This window comes from Engystomops pustulosus, chromosome 3 (genome assembly GCF_040894005.1).
Source record: "Engystomops pustulosus chromosome 3, aEngPut4.maternal, whole genome shotgun sequence".
In the NCBI taxonomy this organism is placed as follows: Eukaryota; Metazoa; Chordata; class Amphibia; order Anura; family Leptodactylidae; genus Engystomops; species Engystomops pustulosus.
Window position 1 is genome coordinate 178,800,298 of NC_092413.1, and position 26,000 is coordinate 178,826,297.

The following is a 26,000-nucleotide window of genomic DNA, read 5'->3' on the forward strand; positions in this document are numbered from 1 at the left end:
CTGGCTTCCCACTTAAAAAATATACATATTAGTATACTCACACATATAAATACTCATATGCATATACACTCACCGGCCACTTTATTAGGTACACCTGTCCAACTGCTCGTTAACACTTAATTTCTAATCAGCCAATCACATGGCGGCAACTCAGTGCATTTAGGCATGTAGACATGGCCAAGACAATCTCCTGCAGTTCAAACCGAGCATCAGTATGGGAAAGAAAGGTGATTTGTGGCCTTTGAACGTGGCATGGTTGTTGGTGCCAGAAGGGCTGGTCAGAGTATTTCAGAAACTGCTGATCTACTGGGATTTTCACGCACAACCATCTCAAGGGTTTACAGAGAATGGTCCGAAAAAGAAAAAACATCCAGTGAGCGGCAGTTCTGTGGTTGGAAATGCCTTGTTGATGCCAGAGGTCAGAGGAGAATGGGCAGACTGGTTCGAACTGATAGAAAGGCAACAGTGACTCAAATCGCCACCCGTTACAACCAAGGTAGGCAGAAGAGCATCTCTGAACGCACAGTACATCGAACTTTGAGGCAGATGGGCTACAGCAGCAGAAGACCACACTGGGTGTCATGCCTTCTCAGGCACATATCTAGTTAATTTTGCCAGCTGCTCCACCTGTTGATAAGTTGTTGTATTGCAGCCTCATTTATTCTGCCTCATGTTTACCTGCAGACTAAACTTTTCCTACTTAGGCTTCCTTACTTTCCCATCATGCCTTTCTCTAGCCTGGCCCCATGCCTCTGCAGCAGCCATCTTGCTCCATAGAAGCTGCACACACTGTCTCTCTCTTGGACAGTTAATCTGTTCTTTTCCTCATCATAGAACAGTCGGTGAGTTATTATAGAATTCATGTGTCTTACAGAATGTGATGTACTGATATATGCTGTGTATCTTGTACTGAATACTGTTATTTTCTTGTAGTTTTACACTGATCCTATTAATAAAAGTTGAAAAGGACCCCCTGCGTCCAGCTCAATGAATTGATAGGAAAAGAGTTTAGCTGTCTGACAACTCGTTCACAGGGACGGATTGAGGGTGTCAGAACAGTAAAACGACTACTATATAACGGGGTTGAAGCACAGATCCTGTCTTCTATCAGCAAGCAGTCAAGCAGCTTACAGCAATGTCAGACAGAGGATCTGCTGCACGGTCCCATGTCAGCTCAGCAGCTTCAAGGACCTCTAAGAGCAGCCTTGCAGCTGCAACCGCCAGGGCAAAGGCAGAAGCCGCCAAAGTGAGAGCTGCCTTTGCTGAAAAGGAATTGAAATTAAAGAAGGAAAAAGCAGACCTAGAAGCCGACCTTGCAAAACTTGCTGTGGACATGGAAGCAGCAGCAGCAGAAGCCGAGGCGCAGGCTTTAGAAGCAGCAGTATGCGGCACTTGTGAAGGAGCCAGCATAAAACTCGAACCTGAACTTGGTCATCAGGATATCTCGCAGCGCACTTCAGAATATGTGCTACAGCAAGCCCAGTTAGACCAGTACCTACATCCACTTCAAAGAGTGAGATCAAACTCTGCTGATCATCTAAGACAACATCCTGTCATTCAGTCATCAACCCTCACACATCACCCTAAGCATGAAGGTAATTCTGTCTACCAATCACCCTGCATGCAACCTGCATCCAGACCTATGGGTCCCTACCACTCAGTGACTGCTTTCAAGAAGGAAGGTGCTGACAAAGACTACTTTGACAGCAATGCATTCTATAACAATTGCTCAACTAATCCTCACCACAGCAATGCTCATCCAGATCACCCTCTCAGAGACCAAGAGCTACCACCTTTCCTCAAGTTCTTTGCACGCCGTGAGCTGCTCACCAAAGGTCTCTCAAAATTTAATGACCGGCCTGAAAGTTACAGAGCATGGAGAGCTTCTTTCAGGAATGCCACAGCAGGACTTGACCTCTCTGCAAGCGAAGAGATGGACCTGTTGGTGAAGTGGCTGGGAGACGAGTCGACAGAGCACGCAAAACGCATCAGAGATATTAACATCAACTACCCGAGCAGAGGCTTGGACATGTTATGGGAGAGGCTCAATGAGTGCTACGGCTCCTCAGAGATGATAGAAGAATCCCTCTTTAAAAGGTTAGAGGACTTTCCTAAAATATCAAACAAAAGCTTTCACAAGCTAAGAGAATTGAGCGACCTCCTGACAGAACTACAAGTTGCCAAGTCTGAAGGAGACCTGCTAGGCCTCACGTCCTTAGATACAGCTAGAGGCATCAAATTCATAGTGCAGAAGCTACCTTACAGTTTACAGGAGAAATGGATGAACCGGGGCTCAGAGTACAAAGAAAGACACAACGTGCAGTTCCCACCATTCTTCTTTTTTGTAGATTTCGTACGTCAGCAGGCGAAGATCAGGAATGATCCTAGTTTTGACTTTTCCACCGTAGACCTCGTCAACCCAGGTACAGGTAATCCTGCTTTAATGCGTAACCCCAGAGGCACACCTATCACCGTACACAAAACAAATGTATCTCCTGCCGATTTATCATATGAGACTGATAGTATACCAGAAACCAGTGGGACACTAACAAAAGACCCAAACACTGAGTGCCCCTTACATAAAAAGCCTCACTCACTGCAGAAGTGTAGAAGTTTCAGGACCAAATCCCTTAAGGACCGCAGAATGTTCCTCAAGGAGAATGACATATGTTACAGGTGTTGTGCATCTACATCTCACTTAGCCAGAGATTGCAATGCCAGTATTTCTTGCTCCGAGTGCAACAGCCAAGAACACATTACGGCTCTACACCCAGGGCCAGCACCACAGATTCCCTCACCATCAGACAGTACTTCAGAGCACGGCGGGGAGAGGGTAGACAGTGCACCTCCTGATGTGTCACCCCTGTGTACTCAGATTTGCGGAGAAGATCTAGGTAACACATCTTGCTCAAAGATCTGTCCTGTTATAGTTTACCCCATAGGTCACAGAGAAAGAGCAGTTAAACTGTACGCCATCCTGGATGACCAGAGCAACAGGTCACTTGCAAGTACAACCTTCTTTGACATCTTTAAAATCAAAGGACATAGTTCGTCCTACTCTCTTAAAACATGTACAGGAGTGAGCAAAGAAACTGGGAGAAGAGTCACAGGTTACCAGATTGAGTCTATAGATGGTCAGACATCCTTACCCCTTCCTACACTAATAGAGTGTAATTCAATCCCGAACAGTAGGGAAGAAATCCCCACACCAGAAGCAGCTCTACAGCATGCTCATTTGAGAAGGATAGCACATCTTATCCCTACCCTGGATCCTCAAGCCAAGTTGGTCCTTTTGCTGGGTAGAGACATTATCAGAGTCCACAAAGTGAGGAAACAGATAAATGGTCCTCATAACTCACCCTACGCTCAGAAACTAGACTTAGGATGGGTCATCATAGGGGATGTTCACCGAGAGAAGCTCCCCAACTCAGCACACCTGAATACCAGAGAAGTCAGGCATGCCACCAATTACCTGTGTGATAGAGATGTGATCACCAAAAAGTTCCCATCTTCATTTTATGGAAAGGACTCTGCCAATGTCTGTCAGTGCCACAATGAAGCCAACTGTGACCACATCACTGAGCAGTGCACACGGAGAACAGGATTCACAGGAAAACATTGCAAACAGAAATGTCTGCCAGAGACTTTCAGATATGATTGCCGTCAGATGTGTGAGTGTCCACACAATGCAACCAGTGACCATGTTACTGGAACCTGTTATTGTAACCCTGGTTTCAAGGGCATCCACTGTGATCAAGCTGCCCTAAAGATGGAGAAACTAAACCCTTACACCAAGATCAGCCCTGTGCATGGCTCTGAGAGACACTCTGCAAGTGCCATTATCGGTGTCATTCTCCTACTGATCATAATGACCTTACTGGGGCTTTTCTTGTGCTACCAACAAAGGCAAAAGGACAAAGACCGCGACATGCCAAACGTGTCTTTTTCCCCAGCAAAAGCAGTCCAAACACGAGAGCGGTTACGTGGAAACGACACTCAGCCTTCTTCAGGACACGCAACACCAGATCCCAAACTACATGAAGAAACCTTGCGACCTGCCAAGGAACAGCCACATCCCCAGCCACTACGACCATCTACCTGTCCGGCACGGTTCTTTGCATGGGACATTTGGGACAAGCAAAATGGAAAACTGTTTCTTAGACCAGTTTCTGAACTTGTTCTGTTACTCTGTAGTTGAAATGTGGTATCCCCTGGAAACCAGACGGGGAGTGTCATGCCTTCTCAGGCACATATCTAGTTAATTTTGCCAGCTGCTCCACCTGTTGATAAGTTGTTGTATTGCAGCCTCATTTATTCTGCCTCATGTTTACCTGCAGACTAAACTTTTCCTACTTAGGCTTCCTTACTTTCCCATCATGCCTTTCTCTAGCCTGGCCCCATGCCTCTGCAGCAGCCATCTTGCTCCATAGAAGCTGCACACACTGTCTCTCTCTTGGACAGTTAATCTGTTCTTTTCCTCATCATAGAACAGTCGGTGAGTTATTATAGAATTCATGTGTCTTACAGAATGTGATGTACTGATATATGCTGTGTATCTTGTACTGAATACTGTTATTTTCTTGTAGTTTTACACTGATCCTATTAATAAAAGTTGAAAAGGACCCCCTGCGTCCAGCTCAATGAATTGATAGGAAAAGAGTTTAGCTGTCTGACAACTCGTTCACAGGGACGGATTGAGGGTGTCAGAACACTGGGTGCCACTCCTTTTAGCTAAGAACAGGAAACTGAGGCTACAATTTGCACAAGCTTGGACAGTAGAAGATTGGAAAAACGTTGCCTGGTCTGATGAGTCTCGATTTCTGCTGCGACATTCGGATGGTAGGGTCAGAATTTGGCATCAACAACATGAAAGCATGGATCCATCCTGCCTTGTATCAACGGTTCAGGCTGGTGGTGGTGGTGTCATGGTGTGGGGAATATTTTCTTGGCACTCTTTGGGCCCCTTGGTACCAATTGAACATCGTTGCAACGCCACAGCCTACCTGAGTATTGTTGCTGACCATGTCCATCCCTTTATGACCACAATGTACCCAACATCTGATGGCTACTTTCAGCAGGATAATGCGCCATGTCATAAAGCTGGAATCATCTCAGACTGGTTTCTTGAACATGACAATGAGGTCACTGTACTCAAATGGCCTCCACAGTCACCAGATCTCAATCCAATAGAGCATCTTTGGGATGTGGTGGAACGGGAGATTCGCATCATGGATGTGCAGCCGTCAAATCTGCGGCAACTGTGTGATGCCATCATGTCAATATGGACCAAAATCTCTGAGGAATGCTTCCAGCACCTTGTTGAATTTATGCCACGAAGAATTGAGGCAGTTCTGAAGGCAAAAGGGGGTCCAACCCGTTACTCGCATGGTGTACCTAATAAAGTGGCCGGTGAGTGTACACATACATACAGTGCCATATGCAACATACTCACATACAGTGTATACATACACCATATACACATCACAGATACTGCATATATACATCACAGTATATGTTATATACATATTATGCTGGACATGTGCAGTACAATATAGCTATAATGGTGCACATCCTCCATTCTTTATTGTGTCAGGTCAGATGACGGGGCCCCCTGACACCGCGGGCTCGATAGCGGCTGCTATGGCTGCTACCACTGTAGTTACCCCCCTGATTCATACCTCCTATTATCCCTCATATTATACGTATACGTAAGATTTGGGAGGGATATGCCCTCTTGTTCGGCTTCTCCCCCTGTAAGTGATTTGTTGCTGCCAATGTTTGGGAAGTCTACTGAGGGATGTTACTGTCTATATTTGGACAGTTACATCACCAGCGAAACGCCCACAATGGATGTGCACCAGATGTCGAGGATGGATGGGGGTATTGCGTATTCTGCACAGCCACGAGATGAGTTCTATACGGAACCAGGCAACATATATAGTTATTTGAAACAGTGACATGAACATTGGCACACGCAGGGAAGCCTGGTGGACTCTAGTCTAGTCTAATCATGTAGTCATGTCTTCATACAGTATTTGCTTCAAACATTCTTCAATCAACGCCACAAAAGTTAGGTTTAATTACCGTGCATCATATTGGACTCTTGAAAGCCTGCATCTTCTTTGTTGACACTTTGGGGGTCGCCTGTAAATAGCTGAATATTATCGTCCAGATACCAGCTTTTATTCTCATCAAATATAGTCGCCAATAAAAAGTAGTTGTGGTCAATCACCTGGTGTAAGGGAAATAAACAATAATTAAAGGCTTCCTTATGCTGTTTGAGGTAGATATATGTGTTTTAATTCTTGCTTTGTTTATTACACATCCTAAATGCACTCTTTGACTCTGGGTTATGTCATCATGATTTTTAAAGCGCTAAGGAATTTGATTGCTCTATATAAAGCTTATTATTATTATTATTATTATTATTATTATTATTATTATTATTATTATTATTATCATGTCATATCACAGCCCCGCATCCTTTGTTGCATCCTTTGTCTCTTTTAAAATAAATTGGAAGAAACACTTTATGTAAATTTTTATTTTAAGGACCATTATATAAATATGAAAAACCTGGGCGGATTATACATAATAATAATGAATTGAGGCAATCTGAAACTGATTAATTGGGAGGATTGTAAATAAAATTATTGATCAGAACAGCAAAATGTGAAATATAAGCAAAAAAAGAGCACTTTGTATAAAAGGAATAAGTAAGGAAAGTGCTATATAAAACCAAATTGATTAGGAGGGGCACTGTATAGGAAAAAAATAGAGAAATAAAGGGCATTATCTGTCTAAAATAATTAATTGCAGGGGCCACATTTCATGTGATTAATTTGAGCAACACAATAAAATAAGAAGTACGGTATTATTTATTTAGTGGCTATAGTATGTATTGTAATATATTGAGGGGTTATAGTGTAAATTTAGATATATGCAGGGAGCACAGGGTGTTTTTGTTATGGGGATATATTTGATATGTGAGAGGGCACAGTCTGGCACTTGTGTTATGGAGGGAGTAAATATTATTTAGAAGTACAATTTGGGAAATTATAATCCAGGTGGCATTATACTGTAAGTGACAATATTTATAGTGAAGCTGAAGATATCTGGTGGAAACTTTTACAGCTGTATATCAAGGCACCTCTGTAGCCAAAATCATCAAGCAGTTCTGGAGGTTCTGAAGGTATAAATATTTATCGCCTGGGAGGTACCAGATCCCACTTCTACCTTTTCAGAATTTTCTAATTGTTGCTGTTGAGTGCTGACACTTACATCCCTAACCATATCCCAACCACCAGCAGAAAGCCTGGGAATCCAAGGATATTTCTTACAAAAGCCTCTGCTAATAAATCAAGAGTATTGCACTGGAAGAGAGAGTAGTGAATGACATTACTGTATCCTTTATACCAATGCCTCCCCGCCAGTGCCTACAAATTCCCTGATCCAGATTCCTGGTGGTGAGCCCGCAGTGTCAATTTTACAGACACCCCAGCACCTTTGATCAGGCACCTTTCTTGATCATTTATGTTTACACTTTTATAAAAAGTGAAATTGAAGTGAAAAATTCAATAAAAAAAACCAACACTAATCAAGTGTATTTGCAGTCTAAAGTCTTCAGTGGGAACAATCTGCTTCCAAAGATCTCTTATCTGAGTTTTTGTTGAGTAGCCCCAGCTGGTAATACTTACCTTGTTATTACTCAAGCTCTTACATACTAACAAGGGGCCTACAAGCCCAGAATTTGTATCTCGGGCTACATCAACCGCAGAGTAGTACAGCCATGGTAAGCAGTTTTGATCATCCATGCTTGATGTCTTTAAATATGGTATGTTCCATTCATAAGTGAAGATGTCTCTGGGAGCCACGTGGGAAGCCTGAGAATTTTTGCCTGACTCTGAATCTGTAACAGTTGCAAAAAAATTCTATTGAAACATATTTATATAAATATATATTGTGTGGCACAGCTGGTTATGTACCAAGCATGAAATGCTGGCAATCTAATTTAAAGGGGTTGTCCACTTTCAGCAAATAATTGATATGGTTTGTGTGAGGAAAAGTTATACAATTTTCCAATATACTTTCTGTATCAATTCCTCACTGTTTTCTAGAACTCTGCTTGCTTTCCTGCTATAGAAATCTTCATTGTTTACTTACAGTGGATAGAAACCTGACCATGGTCACACAGGTGCACAGCTCATTAGTATCACAGTGTTATTAGAGATGTGTGATATAACGAGCCGTGCACCTGTGTGACGATGGACAGATTTCTATCCACTGGAAGTAAACATAAAATCTTTCTATAGAATGGCAGCAAGCAGAGATCTAGAAAAATGTGAGGAATTGATACATAAAGTATTTTGGAAAATTGTATAACCTTTTCTTACACAAGTCAAAATTATTTTTTTTTATCCCACCCCATCCCAAACACCCAAGGGTTTTTTTTTATATCCTCAGGCAACCCCTTTTAGGATCTGGAAGGTAGATTGGTGATGGACATTTAGAGAACATCTGTGGCCATTTTATGGACAGGAATGGAAGCAGAGATAATGGAATTCCTGAACTAGGAGGCTTCACATTACTGGGAGAGGGAGACAAATAAACTCCTGGGTAGAGTTTTCATATGCCGGCGCTCATGTGCCAGGCTTAGGCCTCCCGATGTGTCTGGACGGCCGTGTAGCATACATACAGGTAGGACCTGCCATAGAAATATGATGCAGTTTGTGTGACTGCTAGAAGCAGTGAGTGTCCAGAATTAGGACAAGAACATCCACTCCACTACCGTCCATTCGCTCTTCATGGCTCTCTATGCCTTCTTGTCGTGGAGCTTACATAAAAGGGATAATGACAGTTCACACAGCATTGTGATTATTTCAGGACTACTACACGAGCTTTGAATGATTGCATGAATGAATGAGAACACTGATTTATAACTTAATTCCCTCTCATCTCTTATGTCATTATCTTCACTTCAAAACATTACATAAAAATGATCTCCACCAACCATTGATGGCATTGCGGTAGTTGTAGAAGGCACCTTCCATCAATTTCTTGTAGCTCACACCATGAGCCTGGATGCTGTAAGGATAACTTGCATTGTTCTTAAAAGTAATCTTAACTGTATCTCCAACCTCTGCCCAAATAATTGGTCCTAGTAATAGAATTATAATTGTTAAAATATTAATAAGAAACAATTGATCCAATTAGTAAACAGTGGCTCATTTTCTAAGGGTCGTGCTGCACTTTTGTCGGACTGTTCGCCTTTTTTCGGGGATTGCATGGCTTGGACAGGTATTTTACAGGTGTCTGCACCGGGGGGGGCTGTAGTGTTCTCGCTTTTATTTAGCAGTCAGAGAGCCATATGAATAATAGTCAGATTAGAAGTAGTGGCAAAAATATGTGAGAGTGTGTGTGTATAGGGGAGACTGGTATGTGCTTTGTCACAAAACAACAAAATATCGGAAGTGAGTGGTGTGCTGGTGTGATCAACCCAGATATAGAAAAGGGTGACTAATTACCCCTACTGGATGGACACATACATAGTATCATCTGACCAATAGATACGATTGAAAAAGGTTACTTTGTATCAATCTAAAGAATTATAAACGATCACTACTGACATCTAGTGCCCAAACTATACAGTGTCCCTCATCCAGCTTAGAGTGAATGGAGGTATTGGTCTAAATTAATCACCACACCACTTTGTCCCCAACCAGGTATATATGAATAATAAACCAGTACTACACACAACCCTCCGGCCACAAATACATATTACAATCCAACAACTAAATCTCACTCTCTCGGCTCTACTGACTGTAGATTTTTAAGTGTTCTTGTGTAGTGTTGCCCATACCATTTTTTCTTAAAATATATACGAATAAAGATAGTTGTTTTAATACATAATCTTTTTTGACTAATGGGTCTTAGTGAGGCCATTTCTAGGCCTTTTTTGTGATAATCTGTTTGCACTGGGATTTTGGCGCACGCAAGCGATTTTTTACGCAGCTGCACTAGCTTCCATGTGACACAAATTAGGGAGCGTTCCATCGGACTGATTCGGACAGAATGCAGAATTTAACTTTCAAATTGTGTCGCAAGCCCAAGCACTTACATGCACCACTTAAAAGATGGTGAACTCTGTTGGACCTGAGCGGGGAAGCGACACATGCAGGATATCGGGCGCATGATCTTTTTAGAAGGGACTTGCCAGAAATGGTCAGAACAATATTTTTTGTGTTAAACTAAGCCTGCAGGGTTAGGGAATGCCATGAGACTGACTAGAAAGAAAGACGAGTACAGTAAGCCCTAAGACTTAACCCCTTCTGAGCTGTCCCTACCTAATTGCTCATGCTACCCTACGCGGTAGGTGACAACTGGTCATCATTCCCTTCCTGCACCAAAATGCAAAAATTGAGACTAAGACAGGCCAATACAAACAGCAAATCAAAGTCAACAAGATAGGTGTCAGAACCAAGAGGACAATTGCAGTACAGAATCAGTAGGCAAATGAATAGTCAGAAAAACAGGCAAAAGATCAAAAATACAAAAAAAAAAAAGATGAGGAAGTAGCCAAGAACAGAAATGTGATTGGGGGAAATTGTGTCTATCACAGCGGAATAGATGTTTGCCAGCCGAGCTCACACCACAAGAAACTGACGGGTATGGATGAAATCAATAAAGACAGCCATGAAAGTAGTAAACCAGTGTTCCGACTAATAAGGACAGAATGAAACAAAATACACTTATCAGCGCACCTGTACTTTACAAATGTCAAAGAGCCACTGTTAGAACATAGAATGTAACAATGTGACACATTTACCATTAGATTTTGTCATAAATATGGAACATTTTTGCACTAAAAGTTATACATTTAAATAAAAATGTAATTTCCAAGAAAAAATTAGACCTGATTGAGTAATACTATATGGAAGAGCATGATAGGATTCAAAGAATTACGGTACCCAGGAGTCCAAGATGTTTTTCCTCCTCGGATCTTTGTTTCTTTTTAGTAAAGGTTGCATCTGTGTACTCTACATAAACTGCTTTCTTGTAAGATCCACCAATTCTTTTTTCATTGTGTTTAAAATAAGTTGCTGATTCGCTAAATTGGGAAGGAAAACAATGTCAGGGTATGATCACACCATGATTTTTGTCTAGCTCAGATATCAAATATGTATATACTATTTATGTACGATTAGCTTTAGTCTTCCTGCTAGATGCTTGACTTATGAGTAAAATTAAATATGCATTACTAAATTTCATTAATATGGTGATATCAAAAGCTAATAATAATCTCTGACTAGGACATAAAGCTCCATTTTCTGACTTGGTGTCCATACCTCTCTGGATCATCAAGATTTTGTCCAGTGAACTGGTTTGTTGATGTTGGACCATAATTCCAGATAATCTCTTCAGCAGCCATATAATAATGTCTTACACTTGACATAAAGCCTGTTTTGTGTCCTGTACAGTTTTCTACGTCATAAATGGCCTGCATTCCACCTACAGAATAACAGATTTTACAAGTTTGTTTAAGTTATTCTACTCAACCAACATTATGCAGGAGGTCATGAAATAATTGGCTACATTGGCCCATATTTAAATGCCACCTCCCCCTGCACCTTTGCTGTGGCATGTAAATGGCTACCACCCGCTTCCCAGCACTGATCGCAGGTGTTAAGGATAGGTATTTGCTGCATTATACAGCAACCACCTGGTGAGTATGTAAAGGACTTGTGAGCTGTGAGCTCTCTTCATACATCCACAACCACACATGTTCTGTGATACCTCTATCCATGGGATTAGAGCCACCATTCTTCTAAAAAAATACATGGAGGCAGCAGAGCTGCAGTCAGTAAAGTTACCCTGCCCTCCTCACTGAAGCTGACACTGCTAACCTGACTGAAGAGAATTCCGGAAGGAGGGGTGAGGAGAAAGATTGATTTCTCTTCACACAACGGGGTTAATCTAATTCCTATCTTCTTAAAGTACTGGTTAATAATGTAGTAGAGCCAGGTTACAATCAACCACTGTCTCTGGAGGCTGTATATGCCTGTAGTTGAATATTGGCAAATGGTGCCTAAGTACCGTACCAGTTCTGTACTGACAGCATGGTGGTAGCAGTGGGAATCAGGAACAGGGAGGCATGGCAACAATGAATTTGCAACAATGAATATGCAGGACTCACTTACTGTGAATGGACTCACCGCAGTTGCATACACATTTGCAAACTGATTTTTTTTTGCATAACTGTATCTCTATTGAAATGTTTTTATTTTCCATAGACAAGCCAAAGTCAAACAGTGATAAACATTACAAACTAATTTTTTAACATTGCAACCATGGAAAGGAATTATTTAGGGAGAAGGGCAATGCAATTTTATCGTAGTTTATTATGAAGGACTTTTTTTGGGTGGGTTAATTTGAATGGCAGGTTCCCTTTAAAGGGTTAATTCAAATACAGCTAATTTTTTACAACTCAAAAAATTTACCTTCAAAATGGTCATTAACTTGGCAGCTGAGTAGCCATTTCCCAGGATTCCAAGGTGACATTGTGGCTTGGATCATTGTTGCCGGAAAAAGATTGAGAGTATCGACTATGTTATACTGATGAGTCAGCACCTGACCATGGAAATATGCTGAATGAATATCTACCTCGTTGCCCACACCAACCATATACCAGGTAACCTGTGTATTATCACACATGGAGAGGCCTGGAAGGCTCCCGTACATGTATCCATTTATGGCTGAAACACAAGAGGAGAATTAGTATTAGTATTAGCATTGCATAATTATTAAGGCACAACTACAAATCAATAGTTTTGGGATGTAGGATAACTTTGCCTATTATTTTCATTAACCATGTCCGGCAGTTTATATGGTATCCCCCACAGTTTAGCATGTCCCTGCAGTAGCTGTCTCCTCTGGCTGTGCTGCCTATGTATGTGAGACAGTAGCTAGTTTACACAAAAAACTGATAGATTCTAACTGCTAGAGTGGAGAGGCTTCTGCTCCCTTCTCACTCTGGAGGGAGGAGGAGGTCATGAGATGCTGCTCTGTGTAGCTACCATACATCATATTTCTGTATGATGTAAGTACTCCTGTCCTGTGTAATGTGTTCAGTCTATGGCATCCGGGCAACATACAGGATGCACACATTCATTTGAGAGTTTTTTTGGTACAAAAATGAGTTGACTTAGCTCTCACTTAGGATGTTTACCATTTCGTGTCTCTCAACCCAGCATTGCCCAGGGGAAAATCACATTAAATCTTTGTAGTAATAAACTTACAATGCATTTTATTGCTTTCTATAAAATCTGCATCTTCTTTATCCACAGAACCAGGATCGGAGCAATAAGTTTCAATATTTTCATCCAGATACCAACTAAGATTTTCATCCATCACAGTGAACAACAGGACAAACTCCTTGTTTTGTGTCTTCTTCAGCTTCTTATCTAGGACACCTGAAGGAAAGCACAGTAACACTTGCCTAACTTACTTCTTTCTTTATTGCAGACTCAATTCATGAAGACATGGTCATTTGAAGGGGTATTCCCATTAATAGTATTCATGACATATACACAAAGTACAGTAAATTATAAATAAATGATATATTTAGGCTACAGGCTTCACTAGGCCCCTGGGTGACTGAGCCTCAGTAAGCCCCTTTGCAGTGAACTCAGGTGGCGGCATTAAAAGATTAAAAAAGTCTCCTGTTCCCTTAAAAGTTTATTATCCCAAACAGCCCCCTCATCTTTATTTTATAAACAGCCCCCTTATATTTATTTTATATAACCCCCCTAACACCTTATAGATGCAATAGATACAGCCCCCCTCACCACATGGATTCCTTATGTACAGCCTTATGTGGACAACCCAGCAGCTCTGGGCCTCAGTACTTGCCCCGGTATGCCCAATGCTGGTGCCGGTTCTGGATTCAGGTGCCAACTCTTCCTTCCCATGAAAAGGCAGAATGGAGAGTGGCTGTGCAAGCTTGGCTATCTTTGGCAGCACAGAAATAGCCAAGGTCATGTTGTCACTCCCATGCACTTACATATTCATGGTCAACTCTCCATTTATCCCCTCTGCTTCATGGGGGCCAGTAGGCCCATATTTTCAAGATTCAGTAGATCTAGGTCTCAGATATGGGACATGTCCTATAAATAGTCATAGCTACTACACATAAGAATACGCCTTAAAGCTGCATAAATGGTAAAAGATTTCTTTTGTTTCTGAAATGATATTTTACATTGTAAATCATTTGAAACTTGTGCTTCACAACAACAAATTCCTAGGTATATTACTCCAATATGGATGCCATAGTGGGGTTTTATATTCAGTTACTAACCATGCATTAGATCATCTATGTGTTTGGGAGGATGACACTTTCAGCAAAGTAGCAGAAATGTATTTAGCCCTTAGCTGATATAGGAATATCCCTTCTATCTGTCAATAACCTAGAATTTGAATGGAGCAGTATATATGCTCAACCACCACTAAGTTTAGGAAACCTAAATTTAATAATGGCTTTCTGAAAATCTATATCTATTGAAACCTTCCTGTGTACAAAAGTCATGTGCTGTAATAGAAAAGTACGGTATTACAGTATTTGGAACAAGTGATCTGATAAAGGCATATTCAAGCTCAAAAAATAGACTTTTACTATTATAATGACCTAAAAATTTAAAGGAATGTATATTTTATACCAATTGACTCACGTTAATGCTATATTGCAACAGTAACAGTAATTGCACAGCATACCTTCCTTGCAGATAATTAAGGGGCCAACAATTCCGGAGTAAACATCTTTAATAGCGTCCACATGTGAGTGATAAAGCCTGACCACACAGTCATTGTCCTCTGCAGATGGACCCTGGTCTGGGACAACATCCCAATGGTAAGTGTATGATCCACCAGGTGGTATCCCATCATCTTCCTTATCATTCCCTGAAGTATTATCAGGATATAAGGCTCCTGTAATTCAGATTAACATACAATGTTGTCATACATTGCATACTGTTAGCTCTTTGTTAATACAATATAGACCAGAATATCCTCTTTTGTGACTGACGCTTGTCCTGTGTACAAAGATCTGTAATATGTGGAGTTTTATTATTGCATTATCCATACAGTATAACTTTTACGATTATTGTTGAGGACTGGTGAGCGCTCTCTCCTTTCTTATGTATACTAGAGAGTAAGGTTAAAGGGGTTTTCTAGGTAACAGATATTGAAGACTTATCATTAGAATATGTCGTCAGAACTGCGGCTCAAAAATATTCACTTTTGATATGTAAAAATCCATTTTATATTTTGCTCTATATGAACATTAAATATTTCACCTTCATTTTTCTTTGTGTATTCCACTCCATGTGCATGTAAACTGTACGGTCTGGAAGCAAAGTTTTGAGCATGAATAATTATTGTGTCACCAACTTCAGCCTTCATGATCGGACCCATCAATCCCAGCCAGTCCGGTTTCTCTATTTCTTCTGTGTATGTGTCATCTGTGTACTGCTTGCAGATGACTTTCTTATAGACTCTGCCTATTCTATTGGGGCCAGGTTGTAGATAGATTCTGGCATGTCTGGGTAGAAAAAAAAGATCACAATATATTGAAGAATAGCTGAATTATAAGGATTTTCCATGATCAGCATATTTACCTTGCACTGGCCCCCCATTCATAGGCAGTTTCTGACTGGGGGTCTACCGGTAGTGGGGATGTTGAGAGCCCACCCTCCATCCATAAAATCAGCCTAATGGATAACCCATTTTATTTGTGAATTATCTAATAACAAATAAACTTTAGTTTCAAGTGATTGCCCCAGTGACCACCAATGATTTTTTCTTTTGCTGGATCTTAGGGCCCATTATAATGTGTCAGACCTTTTGCTCCCTCCAAGATTCTCTGCTCTGCTATTTATGTGCTACCCCTAATCTCAGTAACAGAGCAGTTGAGTAAGCACATCTCTGAATATAGATAACGAAATTTTAAAATAATAACATAATAAAAGACTGTGCTATTTGTCAAAATACACATGAAACAACTTTATTGAGAGCAGAAAAGACAAGCAATTATAAAAGCATCAAAAAAGTTCTAAAGTACATATATATACAATATCAAAGGAGAAGGAAAACAGAGTTTATATTCTAAAGAAATAATAATGCACATAACCTGTGGATCCTAGTGTAAACCCTAAAAGCCACACACAACCTATGCATGGGCCCATGCACACTCACACCTTCACATGTCAACCTCCACACAAATATAAAAATTAGTGAATAGTATATATAAAAATGGTTATCACCTAAAACATCAGGCAAAATTTTCATTAGCATGTAACATATTATAAGATAAACCATCAACTAGTCAAATAATTAGAAGGTAAAGGATTAGGTGAAAAGAGAGCAAAACTCTAAGAGGCATAAGGCAGGTGATGCCGATACCCCTAGTCTCCTGGCCATTGTTTGGCCTCAGAAGTCCCGGCTTCCCTGCTCAGAAGTGTGCCCAGATTGAATATGGAGAAGGGTAAGTATGTTTTACATTTTTTTCACAATTCCCCTGCCCTGGTTTCTTAATGGTTTCTGGTAAATCCGGAAAACTACATTTATACTCAAGGATTGGGAAAACAGTAAAAAAATTTTATAGGGAAATATAACTGATATGCTTCGGTAAGGGAATGGCCTGGATGGACTGGAACAACAAACAAGGTTTATGAGCCATAATATTAAAAAGCCCCTTTCTAGCCATTCCTGCTTAGGTCCGCAGCCTACCCTAAGCGAGAGGCGTCAACTGGACTTTATCTTTCTGTCCCAAAGTGTAAACATGAGGACAAAAACTGAACAATATAAATCAGAGCCAAAAGGAAAACGCAATACTGAATTGACAAAATGGAAAGTTAGAAAACAGGCAAAAGTTCGAGCAATCCAAAATACAAAAGTTAGGAGATAAACACCAGCAAGAACCAAATAAGACTTGTAGCAAGCATAGGGAAAATAACAGGTGAACCTTATATGAGATGTCAGAGTCCCAGTTCTCTGCCATCCAGACAAAGCAGGGGAAATGTGATGGGAGGAAGATTCTGAGGAACTTAGCTGTTTGCAACCAAGACCATAATCTACAGACAGATGGGACAGTTCGAACAAAAAAAGCTGAACTCATTTTGGATACAATCCTTACTCTAGGCTGAACTTGGTTATGTTCCTATGCTTGTTCTTCTGTCTCCTGATGAATTAGTATACTAACAGGCCACTCACAGCTAAAACACTACCTTGCTTCATTAACAAATTGTTACTGTAATTCCTATAGTAACAGCTTCTGATTTTTTTGGTAACGGAGCCATATTAATATCTTCTAGCATGTTATTGTATATTCTACATAGGTAGAAGAAAATGAGTAACATATTGTGACTCACAGTTTATACTATAGCATAGAACACAAGTAATGGTCCAGTGGTCCACATACAGATAATACTGACACCTACGGTGTATTATATTATATTATTAATCCTATATTATATACTTACTCATCCTCAGCTATGGGTTTTCCAGAAATTATATTCATGCCACTGGGGTTATAATTCCATTCTAATTCTTTCATTCCTATGTAGAAGATTCGGTTTACCCCCACAACATCCCCAATGCAGCAGAGGCAGAGCAGACATGTTCCTAACAACTTCATTATCCTGGTGGACAAGGGCGCTGACAGGTCATTGTAGTTCTTCATAGATGGCTTTGTCCCGGTACAATGCTCTTCTTCAGTACTTTGTGGAGCCGAAAGTGACAATATCACATTTTTTGATCAAAAGTAAATAAACTTTTTGTACAGTTAAGGCTGCCTTGTTAACCCCTTAAGGCCAGCCTATTTCAAGGAAATCTACCATCAAAATCAGGAAGGGACATCTAAACATAGATCCAGGCACCGTGACTGTGGTAATCTTCTTATATTTGTTATCCAACTATTAAAATTATGCTAATGAGTCCAAAGGTTCACTTTAAATCATGTATTTCCACCACCTAAACAGAAAATAATAACAAAAGAGCCTAGAGCAGTGATGGCGAACCTTTTAGCGACCGAGTGCCCAAACTGCAACCCAAATCCCCTTCATTTATTGCTAGGTGCCAACCAAAATTAGAGTAGTATCTTATTGCTCCCTGTTCTTCAACAACGTTCAATCTTACTGGCCTACTGAGGACACCAACACAGTAGAAAGAAAGGAGGGAAAATTTGCATCATTTTAGCTTCTTTCCAGTGTCCTTCTGTACACAGAGAATCGTGGGGCCAGCAGGAAGTCCTTAAGAGGTCGTTCGGCCCTGTGTACACATTCTCCCTCTTCCTACAGTCCCAAGTAGCCAAGTAAGTTACTTTAAAATATCACTGAAAGCAGCATCTTTTAAGTCGCTTGGAACTACAGGAAAATTCTTTGAGTCCTGTCTGGTGTGCTGGGGCGATGGCCCAGGTGCCAACAGAAAGAGCTTGGGGTGCCACCTCTGGCACCCGTGCCATAGATTCACCACCACTGGCCTAGAGGGTTAAATTATTTACCCTGAGAAATTGGTTTCAGGAATGTTTGTCTGCCGAATCAAAGCTTACTCACTAACTAATGTATTGAGAGCTACCTATGCTAGCATTGCTGAATATTTTAGACCCAGGTCTAGGTTTTGCCTGTCTGTACAATATGCCACTGAATTTGTAACACAGGAGAATAGCAACAATGGTACAACTACCTATTTTCTTAAGGGTACATTCATACGGCCGTATGCCACAGCCAGGCGGGCATACAGCTGTGCGCTGGAGAGGAGGTAACCCCTCCCCCCTCCATAGAAAAAAACGCAGCACAGTTGCTCTACCTTTTGCCTGTGTACGGCGCGGATCGGTGCCACACATGTGTGGCAACGTACCGCCGTCAGGCCACCATTGCCATCTATGGGGATGTATATGTAGCCACAAATTTGCGGTCGCATATGCAGTCCCCCAGACGGCCATGCGAATGAGGACTAAAACTGGATATACTGTACCCTATTCTTCCTGTTGCTTGTGTCAGACTCTCACAGATCAGACTTTTGTGGCAGAACCTGTCATCAGGTTGTCAGAGAGTATGTAAAAATAGCGAGGTGGCCTGCATGATCCCTGATACCTGATACAGTGCTGGGACACTGGTTGAGTGGGCATTCCTGGACGTCCAGAAGTTGTCCAAATTGAGCTTTTGAGACCCTGTAAACAAACAGGACAGCGACATTGGACAGAGGAAGTACCGGACAAGGTGAGGACAAGTGTATTTTTTTTATGCAGCCCCTCCCCAGAAACCTAGCTATATTTATATACTCTCTGACAATACCTTTAAGTAAATAGTAGAGATGAGTATGTTACATAATCTGATAATATACTTATAGAAATATATAGTTGAAATGCTCTATACTATATGTATAAATTACAGACAGGGTACCTTGTCCAGTACTGGGGGCCCACCTAACTCACTGGCCCACCGGTGGATCCCCCTGTTCACCTGTGGGCCAATTCGAGCATGATACTATAACGGAGTAAAATCCAAAATTTTTTGGTCAATTTTCTCTTTCAATCTTTCAAAATTGTCCACCAATTCCCTAAACCAATCTAATGTTGATGGGATTTCTTTTATGTATTCTGTCCACATATGTTTAAGCAGTCCCATAAAGTCCAAATTGTCAGGTCAACTTTATAAGTTTTAATGGGGGTTATATTCAAACCATCTACAGAAATACAGCACTCACAAGCACAATATATCCTCTATAATAATATAATAATGTCTGTAAAACATTGCAATTTATATGTGTAATATATCTTATATCATTCCTTATTCTGCAGCATTTTATTTTCATGGAGTTTGATGTGATCCATTAATGTTTGAAATTTGCTTCAGCCCAGTCTTCCTTCAGTGTGCCCAAAATGTCCAGGAATGCCTTTAATAAGTGTCTGCAATGTACTTTCTTTCTCTGTATGGGAATATAAAAATAATACATATTACTAAGGCATTGGACACATCAGGGAACCACTTTAGGAACATCCAAACAGGGGTTAATATTGTTGGTAGCTGACAGTTATGTCTCTGGCAAGTTCAAATAACAGGACAGGTACCAGCTGTTAACTGCCACAGCACCTAAAAAGCGGCAGAGCATGGGTGCCATCATATTGGAGCCATAAGGTGACCATATGGTGTCCTAATCTCCACGACTCCCGTGGCTATCATCCAGCACTTTCTAACAAAGCCTACAGTATTGCAGTGTATCGCAAGAATGACCGAACCCCCTGGTATATATATATATATATATATATATGTATATATATATATATATATATATATATATACAGTATATGCTATATCAATGGACACCGAAGACGTTTCTTTGGAGAGTAGCAATGGTAGGTGACCCTATCGCCTCTGCTGAAGCAGTGAACAAGACCTGCAATGATATCATGATGGAGGAAGAGACAGAAGTATTCTCCGGCACAGCTGTGTCTGCACTATTAGAGATATCTGTAATGATCTGCAAAGACCAAAACAGGACACTACTTTAGGCTACATGCACACTGCCGTTGCCCGCCGTACCGTCTGCTCACCCCCGCCCCTTTCCATAGAGTAATATGGTGCACGGCTACGTATTCCTGGCAAAAGATAGGACATGTCCTATCTTTTCATGGGGTACGGAGCAGTACAGTGCCGCACGTTGCGCGCCGTGCACCCATTCTCGTCTATGGGGGGGGGGGGAACGGGCGTATATACGTCCCCCATAGGCAGTGTGAATGTAGCCTCACTTTACAGAATACTCTTTTTTTTACAATATATTGTCCTGCTTTCAGGAAAACATGAGCTTCACCCCTCCCCAATCATGACATCATCAATGGTCAATTTTTTGTCTGATCCCAATTTTTTCTTTTTTCTGTGTCATGTATTGCAATGTCTGATGAAGGTCATTAATCATCCAATGTCACACATTTCTATCTTCTACTATCAAATCAGAGTGAATGGATTTCTGTGTATATGAATAACAGTCCAAAATTTAAAAGGGAATAACACCATGTGAACAAGTGCTAAGTGTCCACCTGTTTCCTATCCTACCTCCTATTAAGCTTTAGCCATTTATGTCGTGCATGGATACAATTCTGTTATATATAGATTTGGATTACATAGTGGTCGTGTCTGTAGCTGCCACATTTGCAACTCTTGGCAAGCTAAACATACTGAAAAAAACCAATAAAGCAATAATGCGAGCACTTACTTTCCGTTTCCAATATTGTGTACAAAGTCTCCATTCCACCATATATATGGTCAGTCACATGACAATGAAGCAACCATGTTCCTGGGGACTTTGCTATCATGTCAACTGTCTGAAATGTTCCCGGGAAAAGATCAAATACATCTGACTGATAAACATCATTTACCTAAAATTCAGAAGGGAAGTGACAGATTAGTACTTGATAAGTAAAATAATCTCACCGTATATATCCAAAAATAGAATGTGTAATAAATGACATGTTACTACAGTAATAGGGCCTGTTCACTGAAATTACCAAGGTTTACAGCTGTTTAATGTTTTTGTTTGTGAACAGAGATTATTTAAGGCATGAGGTGACAGAAAAGAGGTTAGAGCACAAAATGAAACATAAAAAATGTGGATTTGAAATGTTACCGTGTATTTAAAGCTGTGTGCATGAAAGTGGACCGTGTGTAAATCCACTTCATTCCCAAGTCCAATGAGATGCCAATTTATGTGGTCACCAACATGCATTGTAAGGCCTAGCAAATTGCCGTACATTTTACCATTGATACCTAAAATAGAGGACATCACAGACCATTATTAAAGCAAACTAGAAAATCCATGAATTACATGAGTATATCTCTACTAATGCCAATAGTCACCGTTCAAATATATGGGCCTGATGTATATAATATATGTTAGCGTACCTGGCATCTCTCCTGGAATGTTCCGGAGAGTATGAGTTTTCCCCAGTTCCTGATACAAAGCACCATTATAGTATTGTTTGCAATAGTACTTGGACCCACCAGATTAACCTATTTCAACCCTACTGCATCCAACCTTGCTAGGTTGTCTTCTGCTGCATCACTAGAGTTCAGCCATAGGTAAGAGCCTAGGTCCAAAGAAGGATCCTCTGCTGATCCTCTACTCTGGTGAGACTGTCTGACACTGGCACCAGGGCAGAGATGGGCAGAGATGCACAGAGAGAGAGGTGAGCGTCTTAATGTATGGTCATGCTCAAAAGCCTTGCTATATTTGGTTATAATCCAAAATCATATTTAAAAATATATGACACACAAAGTAAAAGGCTCTTATTCTGTCAAAATATATTTCTGGTAATAATTGTATTATCTTGCTCCTAGTCAATGGGTGGAACAACATTACCACCAAGATGTAGAAATGTGTATACATCTGTACTGTATATGTGTATGTACTGCTATGTGACTTGAAAGGGTTAATGTTTTGTGTATAATCTCTCTGGTAACACAAGCTGTCATTGGTTGGTATCTCATAAGATGTAATTACGGTCCAAGGTAATATAAAGACCTGGTCTGGAACTCTAGTTTAGTTATGAACTGAAGTCATGAGTTGTTCTGTGGAGATAGAGCAGTGATGGCAAAACTTTTGGAGACGGAGCGCCCAAACTACAACCAAAATCCACTTTACCATGAAGAGCCAACATGGCATTTTAAGCAGTAACTTATTGCTACCTGTTCTTCCACATCTTTCAATCATATCGGCCTACAATACAGTTGAGAGAAGGAGTGCAAATTCAGACTCTCGTAGCAAGGTCTCCTTGTAGAGGAAGAATGGTGGGTCTAGCAGCAGGACCTCCAAAAATATTGCAGTTCTGTCAATACCTACTCACTTTTCCTTCAGTTCCAAACAGCCAATAAAGTGTTGCCTCAAAATAGCGCTGGGGGTAGGATCTCTTAAGTTGCTAGGGACTGCAGGAGGATTTGGTGAATTTGGTCCTGTTTAGTGAACTCTGTGCCAGTCTGAGTGCCCACAGAAATGGCTATGACTGCCACCTCTGGCACCCATGTCATAGGTTCACCACCAATGAGATAGTGTCTGCTGCTACAGACACCATCCAGACATTGCAAAGCTGCTGATGCAGCAGAGCCGAACAGGCTCCCTAGGAGACAAGCCAGCCTAGCCAACATAAAGTTAAAGGGCGGTGGTTATTAGCCAGTCCTGCAACTAAGGATTATTGCCTACACTAAAGCCAACCAACAAATAGACCGGCTTGCTAAAAGGAAATTTTTTGCCAGACTGCACTTTGTGGTTTTTCAGACTGTTTGCTGATCAAGGAACTGTAAACTTTTACCACATTACTTCAGTGTCTCCAATGTGCATCCCTGACATACTGTTAACATCAAGAGCCTCCCTTCTGCCACCTGCCAGGGACTGACCAATTGTACACACAGGGAGTACCCCAGGGTGACTATCTACCTTACTACGGCCTAGCCCTTCTTTTTTCAGACAGGGGTGGAGGAGGCCTAGATTAGGACCAAGCCATCGTTACACCAGTCGCAAAGCCACTACCACCTAAATTCCCCCATCCAATGTCAGTCCCTGCAGGGGACACGTTGCAGGTGTATTAGGTGTATAAAGATGTAACCTACTATGCATCTTGTTACTTTCAATAAATTCATCATCATCTTTCTTCACTTCCTCTGGATGCGTGGAATATGCCTTAATATTTTCTTCCAGATACCAGGATTCATTTTCATCAAACACCATAAAAAGGAGAGCAAATCGTAAGATTGTCTTCTTCAACATCATCGATGGAAGGAATGGTTTCTTACAAACTACAAGAGGCCCAACCAATCCACTGTATGTATCCTGAAAAAAAGAAAATAATCCATGATTTATTGTTTTAGAAACAATAAAAGGCAGTTAGCAATCAGCGGAAAAAACTATTAATTGCTCATAATAAAGTCTATAGTTATAGAGCCAATAAATCAAGAGCTGTTCTTTAAGCATTTACAAGAATGGGTCTATGTTGGCCTTCAGGTCTAAAGGAATTCTTTTACTTTGAATTCCAAAAACTATAGATTTTTGTTTTTGTGGTTTACAAAGCGGCATAATAGGGGTTTATTCTGCATAGCTAATGGAACTATTTTGAGGTACCTTTTGTTCTTTTGTTTTTAACATATTTTGTATGGGCCATTTATATAAGTAAAGTCAAGAGGGACACTTTGGGCTGCAACTTCCAATCTAATGGCAACTACTATACAGATATAGTATACAGGTGGAACCTGACTTACAAATGACTGTGACCTCTGGTGAAGCTCTCTGGAAGCTTTACTTTAGTCCCAGGCTGCAATGATCAGCTATAAGGTGTCTGCAATGAAGTTTTATTAAGTTTATGTCTGGAGCTACAATTATAAAATTATAAAATTTACCAAGTCTGACTTACATACAAATTCAACTTAAGTACAAACCTAAAGAGCCTATCCTGTGCGTAACCTGAGGACTGCCTGTAATCCCAAATATATAGAGGAAAGTCTAATTGATCTGCATTACAGCTGGATTTGTACTCAGTGCTCCTCGACAAGTATTTCAGAACTCTTGCTACATTCACTGGATTGCAGATAGGTGAAAATAACTTCCCACATTACAGAAAATAATGTAATGATTCATTAGGGCCACAATGATCTGAAACGAATACACAGTACACTACACATTACAGGGGCAATAAATCAGTGCAATAATGTTCCCTTTGTTCTGCTCAATGGCAGCTTTTCCAGTTAGGGATTGGAGACGATCTGCAAACACAGGGCAAATTCAGATGCAGGTAGCCAACACTATGATGGATCGAATGTTAATAATTAATGATTGCAGGTAGAATACAATCTGCATTCATATGAGTTTTAATAACCTTAACATGCTAATAAGTAGAGCAGTATTGCCAACGGAACAGACATTCAACAATATACTGGGGTGATTGTTAAACCTGGTGCCCTGGTGTCTGCTGGTGTAAGGTAGGTTACGTATACATTTGGCCTGGTGCCATGCTGCTAGACAATATTGGGGAATGAAGCACCTGCCGAGTTGAGGGTATCCAATGGCCAGTTGGGCAGATTATCCCAAATTGAAGTTTTGTGAATGTTCTATAGGTCTGATATGCAATCTGGTTAATTAAATTTCTAAGCATCACATAAAATAGCTGGTAGAGCTGCTCTCTTTTCACTATTTTGGAGTGTTGCCTCCTTTTTTACCTTACTGGGCATCACTGATATTTTTGTCATTTTTAAAGGCACAGTTCCTGACCACTACTCATGATTCCAGGGTGTTGGGGATTGCGGCCTATGTATAAAATTATCAGTTGTGCATTCATTCTGCCACCCCATACGATTCTATAGGACTGATGAAGATAATATAGTGTTATATATTCTGTGTCATCCAATATAAAGTAGGTATAAACAAGTATAAACAAGTACAGGTGGTCCCCTACTTAAGGACACCCGACTTACAGATAACCCATAGTTACAGACGGACCCCTCTGCCCACTGTGACCTTTGGTGAAGCTCCCTGGTTCTTTACTATAGTCCCAGACTGCAATGATCCGCTGTAAAGTGTCTGTAATGAAGCTTTATTGATAATCCTTGGTCCCATTACAGCAAAAAAATTTGAGACTCCAATTGTCACTGGGGCAAAAAAAAAAAAAAATTGTCTGGAACTACAATTATAAAATATACAGCTTCGACTTACATACAAATTCAACTTAAGAACAAACCTACGGACATTATCTTGTACATAACCCGGGGACTGCCTGTACACATGAGACTGCACAACATTACTCCATTCATATATGAATAGAAAGGAACACCTTGTAGTGATTTTGGGTTTGGGGGTGGGGTTCCAGCTGTCTGACGTCACATATCAAATACTTATGATTACTTTCCCTATTAATATATGTTAAATTGTAAACTTTTAGCACAGAAGGGAAGAGTCAGAGCTGAATTCTAAGG

The 26,000-nt window shown here is 40.7% G+C and overlaps 2 protein-coding genes across 2 annotated transcripts in view; both read right to left on the minus strand.

The window, feature by feature from the left end:
* Positions 1 to 19,127, minus strand: part of LOC140122345 (ceruloplasmin-like) — a 35,422-nt gene extending 16,295 nt beyond the window's left edge. Inside the window, exons 1-10 of the mRNA XM_072143100.1 lie at positions 17,532 to 19,127; positions 15,348 to 15,592; positions 14,767 to 14,979; positions 13,296 to 13,469; positions 12,498 to 12,752; positions 11,346 to 11,508; positions 10,968 to 11,107; positions 9,011 to 9,157; positions 7,698 to 7,909; positions 6,085 to 6,232 (exon numbers count right to left, since the gene is read on the minus strand). Coding sequence (XP_071999201.1) covers positions 6,085 to 6,232; positions 7,698 to 7,909; positions 9,011 to 9,157; positions 10,968 to 11,107; positions 11,346 to 11,508; positions 12,498 to 12,752; positions 13,296 to 13,469; positions 14,767 to 14,979; positions 15,348 to 15,592; positions 17,532 to 17,731 — 1,897 coding nt within the window. The 5' untranslated portion in view covers positions 17,732 to 19,127. The remainder of the gene's footprint in view (positions 1 to 6,084; positions 6,233 to 7,697; positions 7,910 to 9,010; positions 9,158 to 10,967; positions 11,108 to 11,345; positions 11,509 to 12,497; positions 12,753 to 13,295; positions 13,470 to 14,766; positions 14,980 to 15,347; positions 15,593 to 17,531) is intronic.
* Positions 19,128 to 19,694: 567 nt separating this feature from the next.
* Positions 19,695 to 26,000, minus strand: part of CP (ceruloplasmin) — a 43,627-nt gene continuing 37,321 nt past the window's right edge. The window contains exons 16-19 of the mRNA XM_072143099.1: positions 23,649 to 23,868; positions 21,673 to 21,812; positions 21,262 to 21,424; positions 19,695 to 19,977 (exon numbers count right to left, since the gene is read on the minus strand). Of these exons, the coding sequence (XP_071999200.1) occupies positions 19,901 to 19,977; positions 21,262 to 21,424; positions 21,673 to 21,812; positions 23,649 to 23,868 (600 nt within the window). The 3' untranslated portion in view covers positions 19,695 to 19,900. The remainder of the gene's footprint in view (positions 19,978 to 21,261; positions 21,425 to 21,672; positions 21,813 to 23,648; positions 23,869 to 26,000) is intronic.